Genomic DNA, 26,099 nt, shown 5'->3' with positions numbered 1-26,099 from the left:
TTGAGCAGCTCCTAAATTCATTCAATTAATCATAATAAATTATATTATTCTTGTTTACATAATATCTTAGTAGTTTTTAATATACTCGATATTAAATAACTAATTATCATATTCTTATGTTTGATAGATGTATGATATTCCTAATTATAGTAAGACTATCGATTTAAAATAGGTAGATATTAAAAACATGTTACCCTAATACATAATAACCTAATTAATATTGGTACCTACTGATTTTATCTGAATATTAATTAAAGAACATGCTATATATCAAAACCTTTTTTAATTAGTGATTCAAAAACGTACTAATTTTATCTTTATTTGCAATTATGAATATATAATATTATATTGTATTTTTGACTATATTTAATCAGAACATTTTTCAACGTCCATCCATTCAAATGTAGGTACCTACTGATTTCTATTAATTAAATCCTTATAATTTAAAACAAATCCAAAGACTAGTTTAACTTATTGTTAAACTCTTCTATTAAAATGGCAGATATTAAAACGAAGCGCAAGATATTTTTTCAAACTAAAAACTATAGTATGTATGTTCAACAAAAATTTTAGCAGTTTCGTATCAACTAAACAATTTCCTGACAATTTTCTACTAGGGACGGCGACTGGGTCTTATCAAGTAGAAGAAGCTTGGAATGATTAAGGTAAGTTTGGCTATTGATAGATTTATGTATTTCCTAAAATATTTTACTAGAATAGTATAGGTAATTTTACTATAGTTAATTTTCTAAAATTAATATCAATGTCGTCTTTGGCACTTACTCATAATAATTTTTATTTGTTAAAAAATAAAACCATGAATCATTTAAATAAAAATGTTCAAGATAATGGAATAAAAAATATAGGAGGTACCTATAATATATTATATACAATTTTAATTTTAAAAATTAGGTTTTCATATTGTATCTATGTAATAATATTATTTTTAGTACTTCGTGAAAATGTATACACTGCCTATTATAATAGGTATAATATTTAAAATATGTGTATCATATAATTTTCATGTTGAATATAATAAAATATATTATTAAGTATAATTATTTTAAGCTGTAATTTCTTACTTTTCTGCCTCTCAGTTTAAAATTCGTAAAATAAATTATGAATAATAACAATAATTGAGTAGAGCGAGGACATCATATAATTTTAACAAATTAGAATTTGAATTCAACGTCAAACAGATTTTTAAATATTTTCTGTATTGATTTCTTAATCGTATTAATAATTTTTTAATCCATTCGTACCTAAATGTTTTTTGTATTTAACTTAAAAATTCATATAGAATTATAATGTGAAGAGAGTAGTTTTTTGTTGTATGAACCACCTCCTTTTTTAATAATTGTCTCATCAACTTCGAAATTGTATCAACAACTATAGAAATGACTAACGGAGTATTTGTAGACATTTTTTGGAACAATATCAAAATTCATAAATCACTCCTTCCGGCAAAATAATTTTTATTATTATTTTTTGTAGGGGGAGGTGCTAATGATATGTTACATCAGCTTTCAGTTCCAGTCAAATCATACCCCATACTGGGGGATAATATTATTCTTAAATATGTTTAGTCCCTAGTATAAAAATCCTAGGGGTTATAGGATATAATTTACCTCTTCCCTAATATCACGGAGATTTCCTCTGTATCGGCGGGGAGCATCGATTTAGCTTTTCAAAAACTTTTAAATTAAATTATATTTATTTAATTTTAGATTTTACCTAGTATGTATTCTTCTATTTATTTCTAAAATACTAAAATTTTAGAATTCAATTACCTACCTATTAATGAAGAAATAATTTTAAAATAGGAAGAAGAATCCAATTATTTGTAAAGATAATTAAAGTTGTTGTAAGTAGTTACATACATCAACAGGTAATAACAACAGTACAGTTGGCAAGAATTCTAAAAGTTATATACATTTCAACACTTAAAATACGTGAATTGAGCTTGATATAAATTGTTTTGATAATTTACTCGTACACTTTTTTTTTATCATTATAATAATATATTAATTTCTTTCAATCATTAATTTAATATGTTAAAAGAGGGCATTAATGATGATTACATCAAATACGATAATTTTTTCTTAAATCCCTTGTCTATTTGGTGGATTAGATTGCGTATCTTAAATTTCAAATCCGTACCTAATTACCTATTTGCTATACTTTTTACTAGTCAATGGTAATTAAAACCAAAATATAAAAATACGTAAATGTCCCCATCACAAGCATTTCACGATGCAGTGATTTGTAAAAAAAATTTCACGTATGCAGTGATTTGTAAAAAAAATTTACAATAGGCTATGATTCTTCAAAGCACTTCATTGATAATTTTCTGTTTAAATGTTACACATTTTTATTTTTTTGTGTTACATCATTAATAAAATAAAATAATAATAAACATACATGTATAGGTATTAATAACTATAATTAATTTAAAAACAATAATACTTAAATATTAATCCAACATTTAAAACGTTATTCATTCAGTTCATTTACAATAGTATATCAAGTGAACAACATAATAATATACCTTATTTAAATAATGCCTAAGTAGTATAATTATGTATGTTCTGATACCTACTCCCTACTCACTACTCCTTTCGCGTACGTGCGCGACCGTGCTCGACCATGCTCGGCAATGCTCGTCAGTGCCCTTCCCCTCCCATACATACCCCTACAATCCTATACCGTGAGTGATCATACTCTTAAGTAATTACTTGCCCTATTTAGCTTTAACCGCATACGTGTGCGACATAAATTTAATCAGTTATCATACATTATCAGTTATCACTAGTATCACTATTACTTATCATGTTATTTGTAATAAAATATACGTTATCAGTTACCGCGAACGTGTTTGTATATCATATCAGTGTTATCATTATAAAATTATTTCTAAGATATATTTTGTAATAAAATATAACTCCCGAATAATATTGTATACTCGCCATAGCTTTACATAAAACTGCAAAAGAAACATTTATAGGTGCTAATAGCTTACAGCTGCGCGCATTGTCATTAGGAGCCATCCGTTCGCACGCTCGCCGAACATTATAAAATAATTATACCTATAGTATACAAATATCGAATAGAAGATATTTCCTACCATTAGATACATTAACCCTAATAGCCTAATTATTGTCTTGGTCATCGCCAGCCGCCAGGATGTCGCCGACTCTAAATAGCCATTTTGAATCGAAATTCTTAATAGCCATCTCTCATACACTAATAACATATCGAAGAAGGAACAATTCACACGGCTATTATACTATGCTGAAACAACTGGCACTTCTCTTTAGTCCGTCTACTGCGTTAAACCAGTGTACACGCACCTACACGCGCTGACTTTAAAGAATTTACAGTGTTTTAAAATTTTTAAAGTGTTTATTCTAAGTGTTTATTATATCAAGTGTATATACTTAATATTTTTCCTTTATTTTATTTATACTTTATAAATTTAATAATGTTTAAATGCGATCAATGTGTATCAACCTTTACACGAAAAGACAATTTGACTGCCCACCAAAAGAAGCACGATGGTGTACGGTTTCCGTGTACTATATGTAGTAAATCATTCGATAAAAAATCAAATCTCAATAGACATATCAAAAATGTTCATAGTATGTATATTGTATATATATTATTATATTAAAATAAATTATTGTATAACAAAAATATCTTTAATAATTAGATATAACTCGCAATCATCCACCTCGCAAATATACTATAAAGTCAACTCCGCAAACCAAGGTATCAAACACACAGGGAGAACCATCAAACCAGTGTCAAACTATTCAAAATGTATGTAGTATGTTGAACAATGATGATGTGTGTAAGGAGGTACTTATGGAATTTGAAAACGTGGGTTTGGATGAAACTTTACAAGGTTAGTTTTATTTTTAATATCACAGACTGAATATTAACCTAAGGATTTAGTTATATTTTAATAACATGAACAGAGTATAAGTTAATTAGTTTTCAAAATGTATATAGATTGTTATTTAGCGATAGTTTTATACATATATATTTTTTTTTTTTTTTTTTTTAAGATTCTTATACGACTGTAGTCAATGGTAAACGCATTTCCACCGCTAATTCTACTTCAGCTGTTAAGGCGAAAAAAGTGCGTATGGAACTGGTTAGATCCCCGGGTCTTATAGAAATTTCAACTTCAGCTAACCGTAAAATAGTATGGTATTACGCTAAAAATATTGATAAAGTTGAAAATTATAATATATTTCTAAACTCATTGAAATCCGATCTAATCGATATACTGAAAGCACATGTTAAGAAAAACGCTATCAAATTTAATTTGAAACTAGAAGCCACTTATAATAGACCGCGTGTGGAAAATTCCTCGGAAAACCGCGCATTCAAAACATCTGCAGTCGAGTTGTTTAGAGAGTCGGATATATCAGCTATTGTTGAGGAATCTTTTACAAAATTATTAACAGAAGAAGAGACTTATACGGGTAGAGGAAGTGGATTCACACTAGAAGCTATAGATGGATTATTATTAGGGGTGTATAAATATACACCAATGTCAGGTTCATCTTATATATCCTTACCAGATAGTATCGACAGAAAAAGAGGTACAATAAACCCACAAAATATAGATCAACAATGCTTCAAGTGGGCTATATTAGCCAAGCATGTGACAGAACAACCAAAATGTCGTATAGGTGAAAACTATCGCAAGCACGAGGGGAAATATAATTTCGATTGTATCTCATTTCCAACACCGTTATCTGATATAAAAATATTTGAAAAAAATAATCCATTCGTCTCCATCAATATTTTTGGTATTGAAAAACAATTCCAACCACCGAAAAAGTTTCCAACATATGAGGTTTTCCCACTCAGAGTTGTAGAGGATGAAAAGCGAGATCACTTTGATCTATTATTAGTGACGGAAAACGATAATACACATTACGTATATATATCTAATTTTTCAAGACTCGTTCGCGCTCAAAAAACTAGACATACAGGAAGTATCATATTCTGTAAACGATGTTTTACGAGTTTTGACAATATACCTCGAAAATATCAATTGAGTGGACAGGCTGCGTTAGACCAGCATAAGTTGATATGTGGCTTACATAAACCAATATTACCAGTTATGCCGGCAGAAGGGGATTGTCTAGAGTTTGATGCGTGGAGAAACACGGAACGACATCCCATCGTTATATATGCTGACTTCGAAGCGCTACTATTGAAGGCTGATGGTGAAAAGAAAGGGAAAAACACAGACATAATTCATAAGCATGAGCCTATGAGTTTCGGTATTTTCGTTAAGGCTTCCAATAACGTTCCATTAAGTCTGCTCGAAGATTACGACATACCGACTAAACCTATTATTTATCGTGGTAGTGAGGAACGTAGGGATGTTGCGGCACGTTTCGTGGAAATGGTTTCTGAAATATCGTTAAAGATAGAGAAATTGTTAAAAACAAACGTAATGATAAATATGAGTACACATGACAGAGTGGTTCACGAGGCGGCGACACACTGTAACCTATGTTGTGTAAAGTTTACACCACCTCATGAGATCCAACATCGAAAAACAGCTGACCACTGTCACCTTTCTGGAAAATATCGACAGGCTCTTTGCAATACGTGTAACCAGAAACTACAAACACCTGTATTTGTACCGTGTTTCCTACATAACCTATCAAACTATGATGCTCATTTCATAGTGACAGAGTTAGGATATGATACGCAGAGGATCACGGTTATACCCAGCAGCGAGGAGAAGTTTATTTCCTTCTCCAAATACGTATCAAACACCTTTACGATCAGATTTATAGACACCTGCAGATTTATGGCTTCGAAACTTTCAACACTCGCTAAAAATTTGCTAACTCCTGACTTTTCTAAATTCCGTGAGACGGGGAAGCATTTCTCCACTGATGATATGAACCTTGTAACCCGTAAGGGTGTATATCCTTACGAGTATACAGACGCGTGGAGTAAGCTTGATGAAAATGCGTTACCGGATAAAGCTGAATTCTATAGTATCCTAACCGAGTCGGGGGTTGAAGATAAAGAGTACGAGCACGCGATGAAAGTGTGGGAACATTTTGAGTGCAAAACGATTGGTGAATATTCAGATTTGTATTTGAAAATCGATGTGCTGCTACTGGCTGACATTTTCGAAAATTTCCGTGATGTGTGTATGAAGGCCTACAACTTAGATCCTGCATACTATTACACCGCTCCAGGGTTTTCATTCGACTGTATGCTTAAATACACCTCAATGAAGCTGGAACTGCTATCAGATTATGATATGATGTTAATGTTTGAAAATGGTTGGTATTAAACTTATTTTATTATTACTAAAATAAATACATAACTTTTTTTTTTTTTTTTTTTTTTTTTTATAGGTATACGAGGTGGACTGGTGCAGGCAAGTATGCGTTATGCAAAAGCGAATAACGATAAGGTATCTGATTATGATGATTCGAAGGAAGATTCGTGGTTGGTGTATCAGGATTGTAAGTATACATTTTTTTTTTCTCGAGGATATTATATTGTACTTGTATTATTTTAGGTAATAACCTATACGGTTGGGCGATGTCGCAAAATATGCCTTATGCAAATTTTAAATGGGTCAAGCCAGAGTTGGATGGACTCGATGATTTGGATGAGACTTCACCCATAGGTCGGATATACGAGGTAGATGTGTCATATCCTGAACACCTACATGACGAGCATAATGACTTACCATTCCTTCCTCAAAACGGAATACCTACGGGCTCGAAGGTAAAGAAACTGATGGCGACATTCGAGAGGAAGACAAACTATATAATACACTACCGTAATCTTCAACAGGCTATAGCAAATGGGTTGATAGTGGAAAAAGTAAATATTTATTTATTTATTTTTTTATTAATTTAACATTTGTAACATATCTATTATCTATTATCATACTATAGGTACATAGAGTCGTACAATTCGATCAATCTCCTTGGTTAGCCGAATATATCAATTTGAATACTGAGATGCGAAAGAACGCTACGAATGACTTCGAGAGGGAGTTTTTTAAACTCATGAATAACGCTGTATTTGGTATGTTAACAAAAAAAATAAAAAAAATAAAAAAAATAAAAAAAAATTTAAAAAAATATGTTTATATAGCTTTAAAACTTTATTAACTTTAAAACATTTATCTGTTCGTAAAGGGAAGACAATGGAGAGTATGAGAAAAAGGATACAAATGGAATTAGTATCCAATGACAGACGTTTACAAAAGCTTATAAATAAGTGTACGTTTAAACATAGTACATCATATAATGAAAATTTGAATGCTGTATCACTAGAAAATAAGATAATTGAATTCTGCAAACCTATCTATATCGGTAATTAATATTAACTCTACATTTTCAAAAACATTTATTTTAATATTTTTTAATTTTTATAGGTTTTTCAGTATTAGACATCAGTAAAACACTGATGTACGACTATCATTATAACGTTATGAAAAAACACTATGGTGATAATATTAAACTAATGTACACAGATACAGGTAAATAAATATATAAAAATTCATTGTGAATATTGTATAAATGTAATATTAATATATATATATATTATTATTTTAGATTCTCTAGTGTATCATATCAACACGAAAGATTTTTATGAAGACTTAACCATCAACTCGAATTTGTTAGATCGAATGGATACATCTGACTTACCAAAAGATCACCCTTGCTATATAGCCGAACGTAAAAAGATCCCAGGTCTATTTTCCGACGAGACCAAGGGTGCTATAATGACGGAGTTTTGTGCCTTGAGAGCCAAGTCCTATGCATATAATATTTATGCTGGGGAAGAGGACGAGCAGAAAGATAAAGATGACAGAGTAGGAGGGGAAAACATAAAGGCGAAGGGTATCCGCAGGCATGTGGTTAAGAACCACATGTCACTTGCGGATCATGTAAAGTGTTTGTTCAGTGATGAAAGTCTCGATAAATATACAGAAAATGTCTCCATACGCTCCTTTAAACATCAGCTCATGACGATAAATACGAGAAAGCTAACTTACAACAACTATGATGATAAGAGAGTTATCCTAGAAGACAAAATCCACACCTTGGCTCACGGACATTACTCAATAAAGTAAATTTAAAAATAAAATTTTTTTTTACTTATATATATATATATATTTTTTATAGGAAAGATGAACCCGAGGACGAATGGTCAGAGCTTGAAGATGAGGTAGATGATCGAGGACTGAAATGGAACGATGAGGAAAAAGATTTTATGAGAGAGCTTCTCCGTCATATTGTAAATTAATTTTGATTTTAAATGTATATATTTTCTGTCATTTAGTTTTATTGCAACTAACTTATAAATAACTGATTAGTTTTGTTATATTTTTTTTAATTTGTAAATACCATGTATATTTTGTTATTGTAAATATCACTCGAATAATTTATATATATATTAATGTAAGGTTACCTTTGTAAAAAAAAAAAAAAAAAAACAATGTTAAAATATAATATTATGTTTATTAAATAAAATGTACATACATTCATAATTTTAAGAATTATTTATAAACCATTTTCTTATAGCAAAAACTTTATAAAATGTACATTGTTTAGGATTAAATTCCATATGAAAAATACAACAAGGAAGAGTTTCATCATCGCATATTTGATCCAAGCGAGGGCAGCCTATGTCTTCAATGTTGATGAGTGCGACGTGAGGTATATACTCCATAAGAACTTGTTTTTTCTGTTCGCCTTTGACGTATATGCATCTGAATTTTAATGAATTCAATATTCTTCCGACTTCTTCATACTCGACATCACCATATTCCAAGGATAGTTGATGATAGTTACGTTCCAGCCACTTGTTGGTTTTACGACTTTTGTTATCCTCCATGGATTTTGAATGTTTAAAAATCCAGTGTTGGGTCGCCCAAGTTTCTGTGTCTACTATAGACATTTCCTTAATCATATATTTATTTTTAGCGTTAAGTACGCATTGCATGTCCAAGATGGCCGAAGACATTATGGCTTATCTTTAAAATAAGTTTCAATAGTATTAAGACGATCGAGTATAGCTGGTATTATTTTTTTCAACCCTTCTGTACTTTCTTTGATTGATTGTAATGATACTTCACCTCTTGTCATATGCTCAGTTATTTGTATACATGTCAATTGTATCGCTTCTACTTGTTCTTCTTGAATTTGAAGGGATTTATGATTTTCTTCGAGTAAATGCTCAATTTTATCGAGTTTATTCGAATACGATTTAACAATTTGTTCGAGATTTGAAATATTTTTTTTTGTTTCACCAGACTGAGTACTACCAAACACGTTCATGTCTGTAGCTAGACTGATACTATTTTTTAATGTCTGTCGTATTTATCCAACTATTGTGTGTATTATCGAATCCGAGCCATTTCACAAAAATGTTGTCCCCCTTCCTACGAATAATTTTTTCAACTAAATAATCGTTTGGGTGATTGGTTTTTTGAATTTCCTCAGAGTAGAAACAGCCTGCAATAGGTTTTCCAGTATAATCTTGTAGCTGGTAAGTAGTAGGTAATGTTTTATTTATTTTAACGATTTTGAATATTTCTGTAGACCAACTCGGTAAATAGCCTTTTGCAAATACGCCTTTATATGTGCTTATACGAACGTTATCGCCTATGTTAAATTTAATTTTTCCATTAATAATTTGTCTTTGTTTAATTTTGACTGACGTAGGATTAGCATCTGCTTGCATTGGTGTCATGCCTATGGTCCTGTGTTTTGAGTTGTTGTACTCTTTAATCAATGATTGTAAAATAGAAACCCATTCGTGAGAACCACGTGCCGTAAACTCTCTAAACATTTTTTCTTTCAAAGTGCGGTTAAAACGCTCAACTATACACGCTTTCATAGTACTATAAGTCGAATATTTATGTATGTTGTGCTCCCCCATCAACGCGTCGAACGTAGAGTTATAAAATTCTTTACCATTATCGAGTTGTAATAGTTTTGGTGTGCGCTTAAGCAAAATTTTGGACATTGCATTTGCAACTTCTTTAGCAGTTTTAGACTTTAATGGTATCGCCCAAGCAAACTTTGTAAAACAATCAATGACACATAGAATATATTTATAGCCTTTATTTTGTTTTGAATATGGTATCATTTCGACCAAGTCGGCCTGCCATAGATCATTTTTGCCATAAACATTGACTCTACGCCTTGTATAATTTTTTCTAGCTGGTTTGTGGAGTTCATAAGCTATATCACGTTTAGACATTTGGAATACGTTTTATTAACCCTGCTTCGCGCAATTCTTCGAAAATCGAGAGTATTTCGTTTGAAACTCCTGTATTACCAGCAGCTTGAGAAGCTAAGAGTAATCGCAATCGATCGACTAGCTCGTTAGGATCATTCCAGTATACTAAATTATGTTTTTGTAATTTAACTGACAGTCCAGCGCCCGATGGAAACAGATTTTGGATTATATCATGATATTTATTTCCACCTCTTTTAATTGTTTCCCCATCTGCTTTTAGATGCGCTGATGTTTGAATTAATATAGACTTGTATGTTTCTAAATCGTTTTTGGTGTACAATTTTGGAGATTTTGAAAATATTAAATTACCAAGTCCTTGTGTTAGTGGATATGATGTATCTTCAATAGTTAACGTATTATCAACGAGTTTAATTTCTTTTTTACCTAAGTGTACACTTCCATTTTTTTGTATTTTAGGTCCATACGTCTTGTCTATATCGTAAGACTTTAACCAGTCGTTAAATGCTAGCGAATTATCTGCTTCAAAATATTTAGAATCTTGAATATCATTGTCTTGCTGTGTAGGTGGAGCTTGAAATTTTGATGTATCGAAACGTTTTATTTTTTCTAATGGTTCGATAATCGGACTTAATGTTTCTGATACTAGTGAATGAATATCTGTTTTTCCTTGTTTTAATGCTGTATACTTGCGCTTGATATTTTCTTTGGCTTTAATCAGTTCTCCGAGTACATCACCATTGGCAGCCATGACTGTGAATGAATTATTTCCACAATGACAACACTTTATATAACGACGAATGTGTCAAATCCATGACGATATCGACCGTTGTCACGTTCACAGTCTTTGTTTATCACGATAAACTCAAATCCCCCCAGACGCCAACAAGAAGTGCAAAAGTCTTTAAACTCTGAGTATGACATATCACCAGAGCAATGTTCATTGTATACATGCTTTAAATTAGTCTCATCTTGTTTGAATAATACAATAAAATTAGCGTTATCGCGCAAAAGTTGTTTTGGGACTTTCGAATAACTCTGAGCCAGATAGAATACATCAACTAAATTATGACGACCTCTGGAGAAGTAAGTTCTTGCAATCTTTTGGTTTTCAGTAATAATATCGTCGAAAATAAATACGGAGTTTGGTAAAGCTTTCTCAGGTTCAATAACTTGCTCGTTTTCATAGAACGTAAATAATCCAACATCAGTATCTGATAATATATCACTTAGCATTTTATATTTGGGTTGATCCAATGTTTTTGAATATATGTATACGTTATGAAATCGTATTCCGTTTATATTGGTTAATAAAGTGAAAATTAAATTCGTTTTCCCGCAGCCAGATGGGCCGACAATAAGCGCACGTATCGTATTAGGTAGAAGCGCTCCGTGTCTGTGTTTTTGATCCGATGTAGGCGGGTCCACGTTTTCAACTTTCAGTTTTATTTCTTGTTTGATGAACTTCATTATAAATAACTGAGCAACGATGATAAATCAATCAGTACACAATGTCACTAGCTCGAAGAAGCAACAAGAATAAAGGCGCTGGCCTTATCAACACGCTTATAAACAAATTACCAATCGAGCTTCACGTACCTGGTATTATATATATAAACCTTATAATATTATATTTTCTAACTATTTTTTATTTTAGGTTATCAATACTGTGGACCTGGAACAAATTTAAAAAAACGATTAGCTCGTGGTGACAAAGGTATAAACCCTCTGGACTCTGCTTGTAGGGACCACGATATTGCGTACGATCAGAGTAACTCTATCGCAGATCGTAACAAAGCCGATTATATATTAGAGCAGCGAGCCTGGGATAGGTTCAAGTCAAAAGATTCGAGTTTAAAAGAAAAAGCTGTGGCTTGGGGTGTGACTACTGCCATGAAAACTAAACGTAAAATAGGTGGAGGTTGTGGGTTTAAAGCGGCACTTAAAGCGACTAAGAAAGTTTTAAAGAAAAATATTGGTGAAAAAAACTTGATGAAATTGACTAAAAAATGTGTAGCCGTCGCACGGAAAACTTTTAAAATTAAAAAGACAAAAGTCCCACGAACAATAAATATTCCGAAAAAAGGCGGTGTTTTGCCACTCATTCCGATTTTTGCCGGGTTGTCAGCTCTGGGAGCCCTGACTGGTGGCGTAGCCAACGTTGTAAAAATGGCCAATGAATTTAATAGAAACACTCCATCCCATTTGGGCAAAGGACTATATCTCACACCGTATAAAGGCAACTCATACAAAATAGAAACACCATATAAAAGTGGTGGGGGTGTAAAAGCGAAAAAAAACTAATATCTACGTTACCCAGTAGAGCGTTGTACGATTTCGAACTTATAAAAATCGCTCGTTTAATGAAAATACCTCATTTCATCGGCGTGTTTACCAGAGATAGGTTATCTACACGTCCTAAACGACAAGAATCAGCGATTATTAACTTGGATGCGGAAAACGGTACAGGAACGCATTGGGTAGCGTATAAAAAAATCGGAAAAAAAGTCGAATATTACGACAGTTTTGGGAATTTACCTCCACCATTAGAAGTACAACAATATTTTCACGGATGTGACATACATTTCAACTATAGCAGAGAGCAGAAATATAGTACTACAAACTGTGGACACTTGTGTTTAAAGTTTTTATCATGTTCACATTAACGTTAAACGGAAACTCTAGTGAGTTGTCATGCGAGATCTTTCCACCGTTGGAAGTAGAAAATACTGCACAGATATGTCTTTTGAGTTTACAGACAAATAATTCTATACCAAACATAGAACCTGGTTGCAATACTATTGCCTTCCGTAATTTGATCAATGAAAATGAGTACGTAATTATACCTACGGGGACGTATGAATTGAATCAGTTAGAGTCTATAATACAAAAAATGATGCCTGACTATGTCAGCATGTTTGAATTAAAAGCAAACAGCAGAACATTAAAGTGTATGATATCGTGTAGTCATGATGTGGACTTGGGTGTCGAGAATAGCATAGCGAAATTGCTAGGCTTTCGACATGTTCGATACACTACTGGTGCTACTCATGAATCTGAAAATATTGTCAACATAATGAAAATAAACTGTATAAAAGTAGAGTGTAATTTAATCACCGGATCATTCTGTGACGGAGCGCCGAGCCAGATCATACACGAGCTTTATCCTACTGTACCTGCGGGATATAAAATCGTTGAGGTACCTAGACATCCAGTTTTTTATGGTCTCAACACGACTTCAATAACTAAAGTAAATATTGTGCTAAAAGATCAGAACGATTGTCTGATTAATCTGCGTGGTGAACCGATAACAATTCGTTTACAAATAACGCGTGGATATGGCGCTCAAGTTTAATATAAAACCCATTGCAATCAAAAAACCTGCCAGTTCATCGTCTGACGTTAAGAAGATAACATCTAAAGCCAAGACCACGAAAAAAACTAAACCCAAGACCAAGCTCACGAAAAATAATTTAAATTTTCTTAATTCTTTACAATGATGGATGACTCATATTTAGACGTGACAGCCGACTATGTCGACGAATGTAAAATAACTCAAAAGAGTTACCATTCGTTCACACCATATTCAAGCACCGCTCTATCATACAATGAAGAAATTAGAATTAATGTTCAAAACATGGATTCTTACACTTTGCCTTGTGAGAGTTATATTTACATTGAGGGGAAAATAAATAAACCTACCGATGCAGTTGGAGAAGTTCGATTTTCGAATAACGGATTGGCATTTTTATTCTCCGAGATGCGATATGAAATAAACGGAATAGAAATACAGAAATTGAAATCACCTGGAGTGTCTTCTTGTTTGAAAGCATACTGCTCGTATACTCCAAACGATTTGAATGCGTTAGAGAATGCGGCTTGGGACTCGGCGATGGATAGTGAAGATAATAAAAATTTTATGACCAATAATATATTTTCCGGATGTATTCCTCTAAAACATGTATTCGGGTTTTGCGAAGATTATAAGAAAATATTACTCAATTGCAATCAGCAACTGATTTTGAATCGCGCATCTACCGACCTTGATGCGATACACGTTGTTGGTGCGGGTGCAACTGAAGCCGTTGATAAAAATAAAAAAATTACAATTGAACTTACTAAGGTGACATGGAAGATGCCTATTATCAAAGTCAGTGATAAAGAAAAATTAAAGTTATTGAAAGTATTAGATTCTCGTAAGACACTGTCATGTGCGTTCAGGACCTGGGATCTATGTGAGTATCCAGTGCTCCCTAGAAACACTTCTCATTCGTGGACTGTTAAGTCTAGCAGCTTACTGGAAAAACCAAGATTTGTTTTGTTTGGATTACAAACAAGTAGAAAAAACAATATCGAAAACGATGCTGGTCGGTTTGATCATTGTCAACTGAAAAATCTTAAGGTACACTTAAACTCTGAAGTGTATCCATATGAAGACTTTCGAGCTGATTTTAAAAATAATACCACCAGCATACTCTACAAAGCTTATACAGACTTTCAAAAATCGTATTACGAAAGAGATTATTGTGAACCGTTGTTATCAAAACATATTTTTCAAAACTATGTGCCAATCATCGTTGTCGATTTGTCGTATCAGAATGATAATGTGAAGTCGTCGACCATAGATCTACGTATTGAATTTGAAACGGATACAGTTATACCAGAAAAAACTGCAGCATATTGTTTAATACTACATGACCAGATTATAACTTACAACCCGTTTAGTGGCGATGTTAGAAAATTGTAAACCTTGTAAATATCTTATAATTATTTTTATATACCTTTTAAATATCTTATAATTATTTATATACCTTTTAAATATCTTATAATTATTTTTATACCTTGTAAATAATATCTTGTTTTAAATATAAATTGTAAACCTTATTGTAAAAACTTAATCTAATAAAAAAAACTTGTTTTAAGTATCACGCTTGTTTTTATTTTCACATCAATTTAGTACAAATATTAAAATAGTTTGCGTTTTACGCTCCGCATAGATGGTTTTTTTTTTTTTTGCCAACTTTTGACCCGTGAATCCTAGAAGAGCTGGAGGGGATGATGGTGAGAGGTTGAAAGACGTTGGACCATCATTCTCATCAACTACTAAAGCTTGTTGGCGTAGGTATAGATCTGGGTTGTGATGCCATGGAGGGTATTGTGAATCTAACTCATATTCATCGGATGTATGTGGCGGTAGACTGTTGATAGATCCATCGCGTTCACCGATAGACTAAACAAAATTAATAATTAATATTATATGAGATGAACGCGTATATAACGTGGATATTTTATAAATTACTTTAGCTATATTGTTGCCTGGAGAATAGTTTGGCGATATCGGTGAATACCCGTACTGAAAATAAAACTTGATTAAATATATGTTTGTATATAATATTATATTTATGAATTACCTCAACTAAATCATTATCCTCCAACGGATTAATTTCATCACAAGCATTGCTGGGTGATAAAGATGACAGCGATTTGCAATTCTTATCATATACCTAAAATAAAAATAAGTGTAATTTAATATTTTATATATGAAATAATATATTTTTAAATTACCACTTCTGTAGGTACTTTCCGATGAGCCATACAAAGTTCGGCCAATTGTTTAGTCGCAAACATTTTAATTTGACCGAGGTTAGGTGTCTTCTTACTCTGTATGACTTCAACGTTCCGAATGAAAATTTCCATTTCCCTCAAATTGTTGGGCGGTGAATCCGGTTGCAAGCATTTTTCCATCAAATACTCGCAATAATCACTAATTTGCTTGATAATTACTGGTTTTATTTTTTCTTCTTTTTCATTAATACTAGCAGTAATACACCATTCTAATTCCTGGAGTTTTATTAAATCTGAACGACTTAATAAAACTCTACATCCATCTTCAGTCTTGGATTCAATTACCAGAACGTTTGAACCGTTATACACCATACTTGATATTTTATAAGCATCGGTTTCGAGAAAAATGATCCGTTTATTGGACTGTGGTATGTTTAATATAAATGATAGTACGTTACCCATAAGTGAGAATATCCGTCTTAGAAAATCTATACTTATTTTCACATAACGTGATGATGTTAATAAGAGAACAACTGTTTGAAGTTGTTCTGTCGGATCGATACCGACAAGTATAAATTTACGGCTCGCAAAATCCAGTGTGTAGCTTGTAGCTTCGATGAGGTCAGCCGGTGGTGATGGAGGAACGTACGCGAACGTCTTCTTTTTGTATATGGCAGCCATGTTTCCAATTGAACCAGCCATGATTAAAACGAAATAATATTTAAAAACTAAACACTGGAAAATATTCGAAGACGGAGCGTATACGTGTACAACGGTTTAAAACGAAGAGAAAAATAATAAAATGTTTAAACACTTGTAAAAATTTTAAACTCACTAAATTTTTTAGAGACGGAGCGTATACGTGTACAACGGTTACTAACGTACTGAAGAACTGTTGGCTCTTTCAGAATATATAAAGACGAATTTGAATAGGTAGTAGGGGTATTGATACTTAATTGATATTAGACTACGTCCGGCAGAAGGTACTAATATCGGTTTTAATGTGTTTTTTCACTAATAACTACTTAATGTCTCTTATTGTCAATCAATATAAATGCCATTGTGGCTATTAAAAGTATGTATGCGACATCCTGGCGACACGAGTCGTGCGAATATCGAATAATCCTAATGGCATTTTATCTAATGGCAATATATTGTTGTATTTATTTGATTGACGTGTCAATACCTGCGACAATTATTAGACTTAATAACGGTTATTCACTAATGCCTACTTAATGTCTCCTATATGGTGTATTCATCGATATTATTTGTGTACGCAGCTGCAAGTTATAAGTATCCTAATGATATTATAATATGACCAGTATACTGCGGTTTAAATATTTTTATATTTATTTATAAAGTTAAATGGGTAAAAATAACATCTAGTACTCAATTGGTCGGGGTGGCCTATTGGTAATTAATTCGCGTTGGAGCTGGTGGGTCCGGGTTCGAATCCCGGGCGGTTATTTTGCAGTTTTTTTCACGACAACGGAAAATTATATGATATCAGTGATAATAAACGTTAACATGTGATAAAATATGATAACGTGTGATAACAATAATATAAGTAACGCACGTACGCAAGCAGCGGGATGAGGATAAGGGTGCGGGCGGTGGGATGAGTGTTGTGAGATGAAGATGGTGGGGGGGGGGGGGGGGGGACGCACGTACGCAAGCAGCGGGATGAGGATAAGGGTGCGGGCGGTGGGATGAGTGATGAGATATGAAGGTGGTGGGGGGAAATTCATGTCGCACACGTGAGCGGTTAAAGCTAAATAGGGCAAGTAATTACTTAAGAGTATGATCACTCACGGTATAGGATTGTAGGGGTATGTATGGGAGGGGAAGGGCACTGACGAGCATTGCCGAGCATGGTCGAGCACGGTCGCGCACGTACGCGAAAGGAGTAGTGAGTAGGGAGTAGGTATCAGAACATACATAATTATACTACTTGCCTACTTATTATTATAAAATGCTATTTAAATCATATTAAAATAATAAATATCCGTAAATATGTCATACATTTTGAAATTATATAAATGTCAGCAACCTTAATGCTTATAATGTCTGCAAACACGACCATGATAAATACCTATATAGGTACCTGAACATATAATAATTAATAATAATGGTCCGTACCTAATTAAAATTTTATCATTTCTTTAGTTATGTTGCCAATAATTATATTAACATTCAAAACAAAAATATGTTATCTGAAATTAGATATATATATATATATAATAATTCATCGATAACACATACATGATAAATTATATGAACGCTCCTAAATTACCAACTCTAGTTCCACTCTTGTATAATTTTGATTATGATAAAATAAATAATATTCGATTTGATATATAATTGTAACGGGAATCGTTTTTAAATAATATGAATTATGACGAATTAATAATGTTTTGTCATATTATTGTCGATACTGAATATTATACTACAATAGGCGTACTTATAGTATAATATATAGTACTAAAAATAAATATATAGTAAATTAAAAAGTAAAATATATTAATAACATATAAAATCTACCTATCTGCGTAACATTGCGAATGGCGAATCTCATCACCATGTTGGTTTCATCAATAACATTTTTTTTTAATTTTCACAGTACCCACCTAAAATGTTGGTAAACTATTTCAGAATAAACTTTGATTTTGTAGTTTTTTAAAACTAATGGTATAAGATAGCTAGGTATACATACAATTATTATGATTTAGAGTATTTTGGGATTTACCAACCTTGATTGAAAAAAAAAAAGAAAATGTTTGATTTGGTGTTTCTCAAAAATCAAATATACCAAATTTACAGAGCTAATTAATGCAAATATTTTTTAAGTTGAATTATTAATTCCTGTTAAATATTAAAACGTTAATGTATGTAAGTTGTAAACTTATGTAGCGGAACTTAAGCAAAGGAAGCTGGTAGAAGGGAGTACCTATATATAATACATGGGTGAGGAGTAGGTACGAACAAGAACAAACACAGCGAGACACTCTGTACAACGTATTACTATATACTATACAGTAGACGGTACACTAAAATGTACTTAATTTAATAAATGTTGTTTAAGTCAATAATACATCAATTATGTAAGCTATATGATAAAATACTTAAATATTATACTTCACTTGAGATTCTATATTATATTTTTGTTTTGTACATTTTTTTTGGCAAAATTGTGATGATAAATCTTTTGCGTTTTATACTTGTTATAATATTTTAAATGTGGTAATTGATAAATAATATTTTTTTTAATTATCCAACTGGTTCATATTTGTCTTAGTATAATAATATTATGGGTACTTTATAAATTAAAATTTTAAATTATTAAAAAAAATAAAACAATTAGTATCTATACAATCTACATTATGCATTTTAAATAATATTTTATACTTCTACCATTATAAGTTTTTCACTTATGTGTAGTGTAATTCATAGATTCTTTATTTTGTATCATGTAATAAATATTATTTATAAAAGTTGACTGAAATATTTTTAATCTCGCAGATAAGTCGGGATCGATCTGGGACCATTATTTTCATTCCAATGAAGCAAACAAGTCGTTCAGATACTTTTATAGACTTACCAACATCCGTAATCAAAAAATACATAAAGAAGGGTGTCAAACCTAGATTAGCTGACATATACAAGGGAATGGGAGTATATGAATTTCCATCAACTGCAATTAACGACGGTACACATTTTAATTTCAACGGTGATGTAGCTGCGGATACGTACCACAAAACGGACATAGATGTATAACTTCATAAGGAATTGGGTGTCAGTTTCCAACAAAAATGTAATAGTTTTAATTTTCAATAGTATCTGCTACTTTTGAACAAGTATGTAGGTATTAACATATAATTTCAGGTACAAGCTTATCGATTTTCCATGAGTCCAACTAGAATTATTCCGATGGTTCATGACCATTTACCAGGAAAAAGTGGAGTAGCATATTATAATAATCTAATTGACAAATTAATCGAAAATGGAATCACACTAATGGTATTTGAACAATTCTATAGTATCATGATATAATAATATTATAGTAAATATTAATGAAAGGTTAAATAAAATAATAATGTTCCTTTTAATAATGTTTGTTTTACCCACATTAACTCAACAATATGTTGTACAATGTATTAAAATTTAAAATTTTGATTTAGGTATCGTTGTATCACTATGATATGGGGAATGGGGATGGCTTTCATCAAAATCGGAAGAATTATTCGAGAATTTGCTTTGAGAATCTTGGAGATAGAGTAAGTAAGCAGGTTATAATCTTATATTGGTATACATTAAATTGTATAGCTATTATATAAGTTTGACTAACCAATAAATGATAACCTATATAAGGTAAAATACTGAACAACTGCAGACATACATTTAGCGGCTGAAGGATATGGTTACCAAGAACCATTATTTAGTTGATATTCAGATTATCAAGTACTACACCACTGTCTTACTACGCATGCAATGGCTTATAAATTATACAATTAAGAGTTCAGAGAAAAATAACAAGGTAAACCATGATTTTGTGTTTATAACCAATCTAATTAAATAATAATAGGTAACTACAAAATATAGGTAATATAAATTGTCTACATTTTTATCATGAAAAAATATTAAAAACGTACTCACTCATAATGCACTACCACACAATTTTCGTTTTAATAAATAACTAAAATAATTATGATAATTTCTACGTAATTTGTATCAGGACCAACCATTTCTACCCAAAAGATCCAAATAATCCGGAACATCAAAAGGCTGCTGAATGTGCACGAATATCAACAGTAATATTATCACTTATTATTCAATAAATATTATTCATCAGACATTTTAATATTCTAACAATTAAACAAATCTATTTTTTAGTTTGGTTTGATACCACATGTGTTATCTACGGGACAATAACAAGATGGATTTTTATAGACTATTGATAGGACTAACGAGAAAAAATACGGGTCGAGCGTGTTGAACAATTTACAAAGAAACAGCAAGAATTAATTAAAGGTATGAATGTATGATGCGTCTAAATTATTTTTTATTAAACATAAATACACTTACAATATAGATCTTATAAAAATATTCTAAGATCCTTAAAATCATGTACTAATCGACGAGCAACATGTATTCCATCATGTATATTTTAACAATATTCATTGTTAATAACTAGGGAACGGATTTGAATGCAAATTGCATTTTTTCCTGAATGTCCGAAAACATTGCTTTCCAAGCACAAAGTTCATTCCATACATCAAAGAATTAAAAAATGTAACTTTTATTTTGCATTTTTTTAAATTTTTTTAAATTTTTATGTTTTTAAGTAATTTTTATATAGGAATGGATAAAATTCGATTACAATGTAGTTGTATAATGTGTTACGATTCATTCTAAAAACCTTTTTACCGATCAGATAAACCCTGAATCCAGACGAAATTATTGTTGACACGTGACTCTAAGGTACATACATACATACAAGTTACAACATATTACATACAATTAGGTAAAGATAAGATAAGCTATTTATCTAAATCCTAATTAATTTGGCATTAAATTGTATTTTTTTAGGATATTTTTCTTTTTTTTCATGGCATTAAAGTCCGTTCCCTACTGATAACTTTGAAACAGGTTGTCAAATTGATTTTATCGATCAAGGATATTTCATCGAATTTATACCATACAAACTGAAGTAAAATAATTATATTTGTTTGATTGTTTCTGTTTGAATATCTAATTAATCAATAATATTAATCATTGAAACTTTCGATTAATATAACTCAAGGTTTACGACGGATTTTTAAATTGCTCAAAATGATCAGTGAAACAATGAATAATCCAAAAATATTCATCGGAGACAACGGATTTGCCAAGGAAGATGACATTGATGAAAGGGTTAAAAAAAAGCTTACCATACTGTAAGTTGTATACCTACTATAGTACATTTAATATAAATTATATTTTTACAATTTCTGATGATAGGTAGAATTAATAATATTAATAATTTTTTTGATTTGCTTATATGGACATCACGTCATCACAGATAGTTTATCCAATGTCTAAATTATAATTTATAAACTGATATGCAACAAAATTGTACATTTTTTTGCAGGGTATTTTAAATAAATTACTTGAAGCACTGAATGAAAACATAAATGTTTTGAGTTACTGTGTTTGATCGTTTTTAGATACTCTCGAATTCGCATTTGGTTATTGGTAATTATTTCATTTAACTAAATAATGTTTTTGTATACTTTAGAAATTGAGGCTTAAATAGATATACAGACTTACTATGCAAAATACTTAAATATACAATGTTTTGTTATAGGAAGAAGTTTGGAATTTATGCAGTAGACTTTAATGATGAATCAAGACCACGTTCAAAGAAAAATAGTTTCCCCTTTTTTCAGCAGTTGTTCAGAACAAAGAAATTACAAATAAAAAATTTGAATGAAATAACAAAATAATATTAAAATGAAATACTTACATTTTTCCATATTTTTTTTTCAATAATTCTTAATTACAAAATTAAAAAGTGATACTGTGATTGTAATCTAATAAAGAAAAATAATTAATTAAAAATGTATTTATTATCTTTGATAGTTGAAGCAGATTTCTTATTCAGAAATATATTTTCTACTTTTAATCTTTATATAATATATTATTATAAAAGAAAATTTCAGAAATAAAAATTATAAGTTTATATTTGTCCCGGTCGAGATTTATCGCGATGTCTCACAGTGGGACCAGAAATTAAAATTAGATTGTATAAATCGTATGATTTCCAAATGATAAGAATTACATTTTTAAATTCCTTCTCTAAATACTGCCAAATCCAAATAAATAAATGGAAACTAATAAATAATTGTTGAATTCCATTTATAGCTTTTTGATTGAGACATTTTTACATTTTCAATTATTTTGTTTCAAATGTATTACCAATAATACAATTTATTTTGTTTCCCCCTTTTTTTATTCCAATTAATATTTTAAATGTTCTTCAAATAGACATAATAGCAGAAGTTAAAAGGGTATTTTTAAATATATTTTTAATGAAGTTAAACGTTTTTATTTGTTTTTATTCTCTAGAAGACTGTTGATAATATTAAATTTGCCTAACTTTACACTACTATCCAATAAGTTCATATTTTAGAGAAACTTTTCAGCTATGTATTTATGTATATTTTATATGCTGCTATTTTCAACTGTAACTTACAAAAATTAAATTCAAATAAAAAAAGATTACCTACTGCAAAACCAGATTTGTATTCATATTTAGTTTTTAATGATATCTTATACAACACTAAACAAGTTTATTTATAAATATATATTCTTCGTCTTTTGTCAAATATTTTAATGAGCAGAATTATATTGTTAACATAGAATATCATATAAAGTATTTGTTAATATAATAAACAATATACCTGTATTATTATTTAAATCCCTAAAAAGTTTGTAAATATTATACATCCATTTCAGAAAATGAAACATTCAAGGCACTCCACTTTCTTAGAAACAGTATTCTATTGTAAGTGTACCTGAATAATGTCTTTGATAGGTTTGTATATGGTATAATCGTTCTAATTGAGATAGTGATGAAACCAATAGCATATTATTCAACAATAGTACTTATTATAGTACAGTATATTTCAACACTTTGAGTGACTGACCGATAATGACAAAACTGACCATTCTGACCGGGACATTTTTTTATGTTACTCTACGACACAAGCTCTAATAGTTTTTTGTGCGTTTTTTATGCGTGTTTTTTATTTTGATACACACTGCACAAATGAACAAAATAGTGCCACTGAAATTATTCAACTTCCACAGAGTTCTTATATTTTTCTCAAAATAAGTGATTTTCCATAAGAAAATGTGTGTGTCATTATCAATACATACGGCACAAATGAACATTGAAATTGATACACACGGCACTCAAAAGGACAATATAGTACGTTACTACATTAGTACCTATACTCTGTCCAGCGAGAGAACGCGCCGATTCTGCGCATCCCCCCGCGTCTCCTTGCTATCGAAACCGGTTCCCCTATGGCAGGGTGTTGCGCGGGGAACCAGTTTTGGTCGGCGCGCGCGTTCTCTCGCTGGACAGACTATATTATATGAATATAGTAATATTATATATCAGGGGTGGCCAAACTTTTTTTGATTAAGATCTACTGATGGTATATTTTTTCTTTTAGGTTCGACAAATGTAAAAAAAAATATTTAATATTAATCATAAACATACTTATATAAATGATGAAATAAAATTGTTAAATTATCTGAAATGAGTGTTTCACATTAAATTTATAAATAATTTTCAAATGCGTATTAACATTATACTGTTGTAGAAGCGTGTCGTTGCATATCATGGCCAAGCGAAGACGCTGTGCTAAAGTTTAAACCTAACCTACTCCTTTACAACTTTCATGTGAGAAAATGCCATTTCACACTAACAGGTTAATCCGAAATATATGTATTTGATAACTGTACCTATCTACTAAACGACAAACATAACGATGAATAAATTCTAACAAGGGGGATCGACTTAGAAATCGTCCAAGATCGACCAGTCGATCGCGATCGACTGTTTGGCTATCCCTGTTATATATTATATTATGTTATATTATATGGTAGGTAGGTTGCATAGTATTATAGTTTATATTAATTTCAATTTGTAATAATTTTGCATATAATAGTATAAGCGTAATTTAGATGGGTATACCTCCTAATTGATTAAGTTGCCAATTATATATTTTTAACACGCAATTATATCAAAATCGAAACGAATTAAATTTGTAATCGCCGATGCCTTAAATTGTATACAATACTATTATACACAGAATTATATCAAAAGTACTTTATGTACATAAAGATATTATATACGAGCATGATATTAATAAACTGTTGTGACTTATGAACTATGATACTATATACATAGGTAATATTAATTTAATTTCTTAACAATTATGTTTTTAGTATGAAAATTATAAAGAGCTTATCACATATTTCTACAAAATTATATGTATTTTGCACATAGCACACTCTTATCATATTAAATTAAATATTAAATACATTAACTTATTGCACTTTAATATTGAAAAAGTTTGTCAAGACCCGCGTATATGGTAAAAAATACTATAAGCTTTACAAAATATTTTAATGTAATGAAATAATTCCAATCAAGTAAACCTGAAAATGTTTAATTATAGTTAGTGGTTCATCACACAATTAAATTATTTCACGTGAAATATCCACTACATACTAAATATATTTTCACTTTCAAATTGGAAACTTTTATTCATTTTTCACTTATGTACATTGTACAATTTTGAACGTTTAATATTTACTGATAGGTGTACAGAATATTATTCTACGGTTTATATTTTTTTAATACATTACATTATATTTATTATTATATCTTTCTTCTTGTGGATTCGAAAGGCTGACTCTGCACAATAATATTATTTTATTATAATCGTAATTAAAATTGCAACTTTTTTTAATAAAATGTTTTACCACTGTTTGTTTTTTAATGGTTATATGGTATAAGTATGGCAGTAAAATACGGTCACATAATAAATAATTTTGTTTTCACAATCCATGCACCGCGTCCTTTGTTATTGAATAATGCAAGTAGCTGTTATGAATTATTAATATTCAGAACATACCTAATAATTCGGAGTAGATGCTAATGTGAAAATTTTGCATTACCACTGCGGTATATAGATGTATAAGTATATTCATTCGTATATAGTCGTGCAACAGAACTATACATAAATGGGTTTACGATGATATCAAACGTGCCATTCGTTCGTTATACAAATAATAATTCTCGTGTGACTGTTATTACTCCAAATGGTAACAATACACTCGACTGTTTAATGTGTCCCTCTAACCAAACGTGTCCTGTCTTTCGCCCAAGGCGGAAAAAAAATAAATCACTAAAAACTGAAGTCACGTGTTTTCCAAAAGCACAAGTATTACTATTATCCATATCCTGACCTCCGGCATCATCCCTTGCGGGGTTAATTGATTAATGGTTTATTTGACAACAGCATTTACGTCATTCTAACCCCTGCGTTCCCGTCGACAATCGGGGACCCCGAATATGATGCTGCTCCCCAAAACCCAAGGGCAGCCGTCATTGTTCAAACAATAATCGGTCTTATTGCTCTTGTTGCATCGGAGGGTGGTTGTGGATAAATAAAAACCATATAGGGATTCCCCGAGCTACTGCTGAT

At 31.0% G+C, this 26,099-nt stretch overlaps 3 protein-coding genes and 1 pseudogene across 3 annotated transcripts; 3 read left to right on the top strand and 1 right to left on the bottom strand.

Moving 5' to 3' along the window:
- The first annotated feature begins 420 nt into the window (after positions 1 to 420).
- LOC132943638 (myrosinase 1-like) lies at positions 421 to 22,345 on the top strand (annotated as a pseudogene).
- On the top strand, positions 6,000 to 7,384 carry LOC132942651 (uncharacterized). Its single transcript, XM_061011219.1, has 3 exons — positions 6,000 to 6,879; positions 6,954 to 7,086; positions 7,200 to 7,384. The coding sequence occupies exons 1-3, from the start codon at positions 6,592 to 6,594 to the stop codon at positions 7,382 to 7,384; spliced, it is 606 nt and encodes a 201-aa protein (XP_060867202.1). The 5' UTR covers positions 6,000 to 6,591.
- Positions 7,528 to 8,313, top strand: LOC132942650 (uncharacterized). Its single transcript, XM_061011218.1, has 3 exons — positions 7,528 to 7,543; positions 7,620 to 8,136; positions 8,193 to 8,313. The coding sequence occupies exons 1-3, from the start codon at positions 7,528 to 7,530 to the stop codon at positions 8,311 to 8,313; spliced, it is 654 nt and encodes a 217-aa protein (XP_060867201.1).
- LOC132943388 (uncharacterized) lies at positions 15,205 to 17,385 on the bottom strand. The gene is made up of 4 exons (XM_061012363.1): positions 15,838 to 17,385; positions 15,684 to 15,776; positions 15,572 to 15,625; positions 15,205 to 15,502 (listed from the first exon to the last, which is right to left on the bottom strand). Exons 1-4 carry the CDS (start codon positions 16,537 to 16,539, stop codon positions 15,221 to 15,223), a joined length of 1,131 nt encoding a protein of 376 aa, XP_060868346.1. The 5' UTR covers positions 16,540 to 17,385; the 3' UTR covers positions 15,205 to 15,220.
- Positions 22,346 to 26,099: the final 3,754 nt, after the last annotated feature.

This window comes from Metopolophium dirhodum, chromosome 4 (assembly GCF_019925205.1).
Source record: "Metopolophium dirhodum isolate CAU chromosome 4, ASM1992520v1, whole genome shotgun sequence".
In the NCBI taxonomy this organism is placed as follows: Eukaryota; Metazoa; Arthropoda; class Insecta; order Hemiptera; family Aphididae; genus Metopolophium; species Metopolophium dirhodum.
The sequence above is the reverse complement of the archived record's forward strand: the minus strand, read 5'-3'. Positions and strand labels throughout refer to the sequence as shown.

Bases quoted from the DNA above. Each gene is read 5' to 3' on its own strand.
- LOC132943388 (XM_061012363.1), bottom strand. From the start codon at position 16,539: ATGGCTGGTTCAATTGGAAACATGGCTGCCATATACAAAAAGAAGACG. The intron at 15,777-15,837 runs GTAATTTAAAAA...TTTTTATTTTAG, and splicing joins GGAAAGTACCTACAGAAGTG to GTATATGATAAGAATTGCAA. The intron at 15,503-15,571 runs GTAATTTATAAA...AATTTTGTTTAG, and splicing joins CAGGCAACAATATAGCTAAA to TCTATCGGTGAACGCGATGG.
- LOC132942650 (XM_061011218.1), top strand. The intron at 8,137-8,192 runs GTAAATTTAAAA...TATTTTTTATAG, and splicing joins CACGGACATTACTCAATAAA to GAAAGATGAACCCGAGGACG.
- LOC132942651 (XM_061011219.1), top strand. From the start codon at position 6,592: ATGTCGCAAAATATGCCTTATGCAAATTTTAAATGGGTCAAGCCAGAG. The intron at 6,880-6,953 runs GTAAATATTTAT...ATCATACTATAG, and splicing joins ATGGGTTGATAGTGGAAAAA to GTACATAGAGTCGTACAATT. The intron at 7,087-7,199 runs GTATGTTAACAA...CTGTTCGTAAAG, and splicing joins CATGAATAACGCTGTATTTG to GGAAGACAATGGAGAGTATG.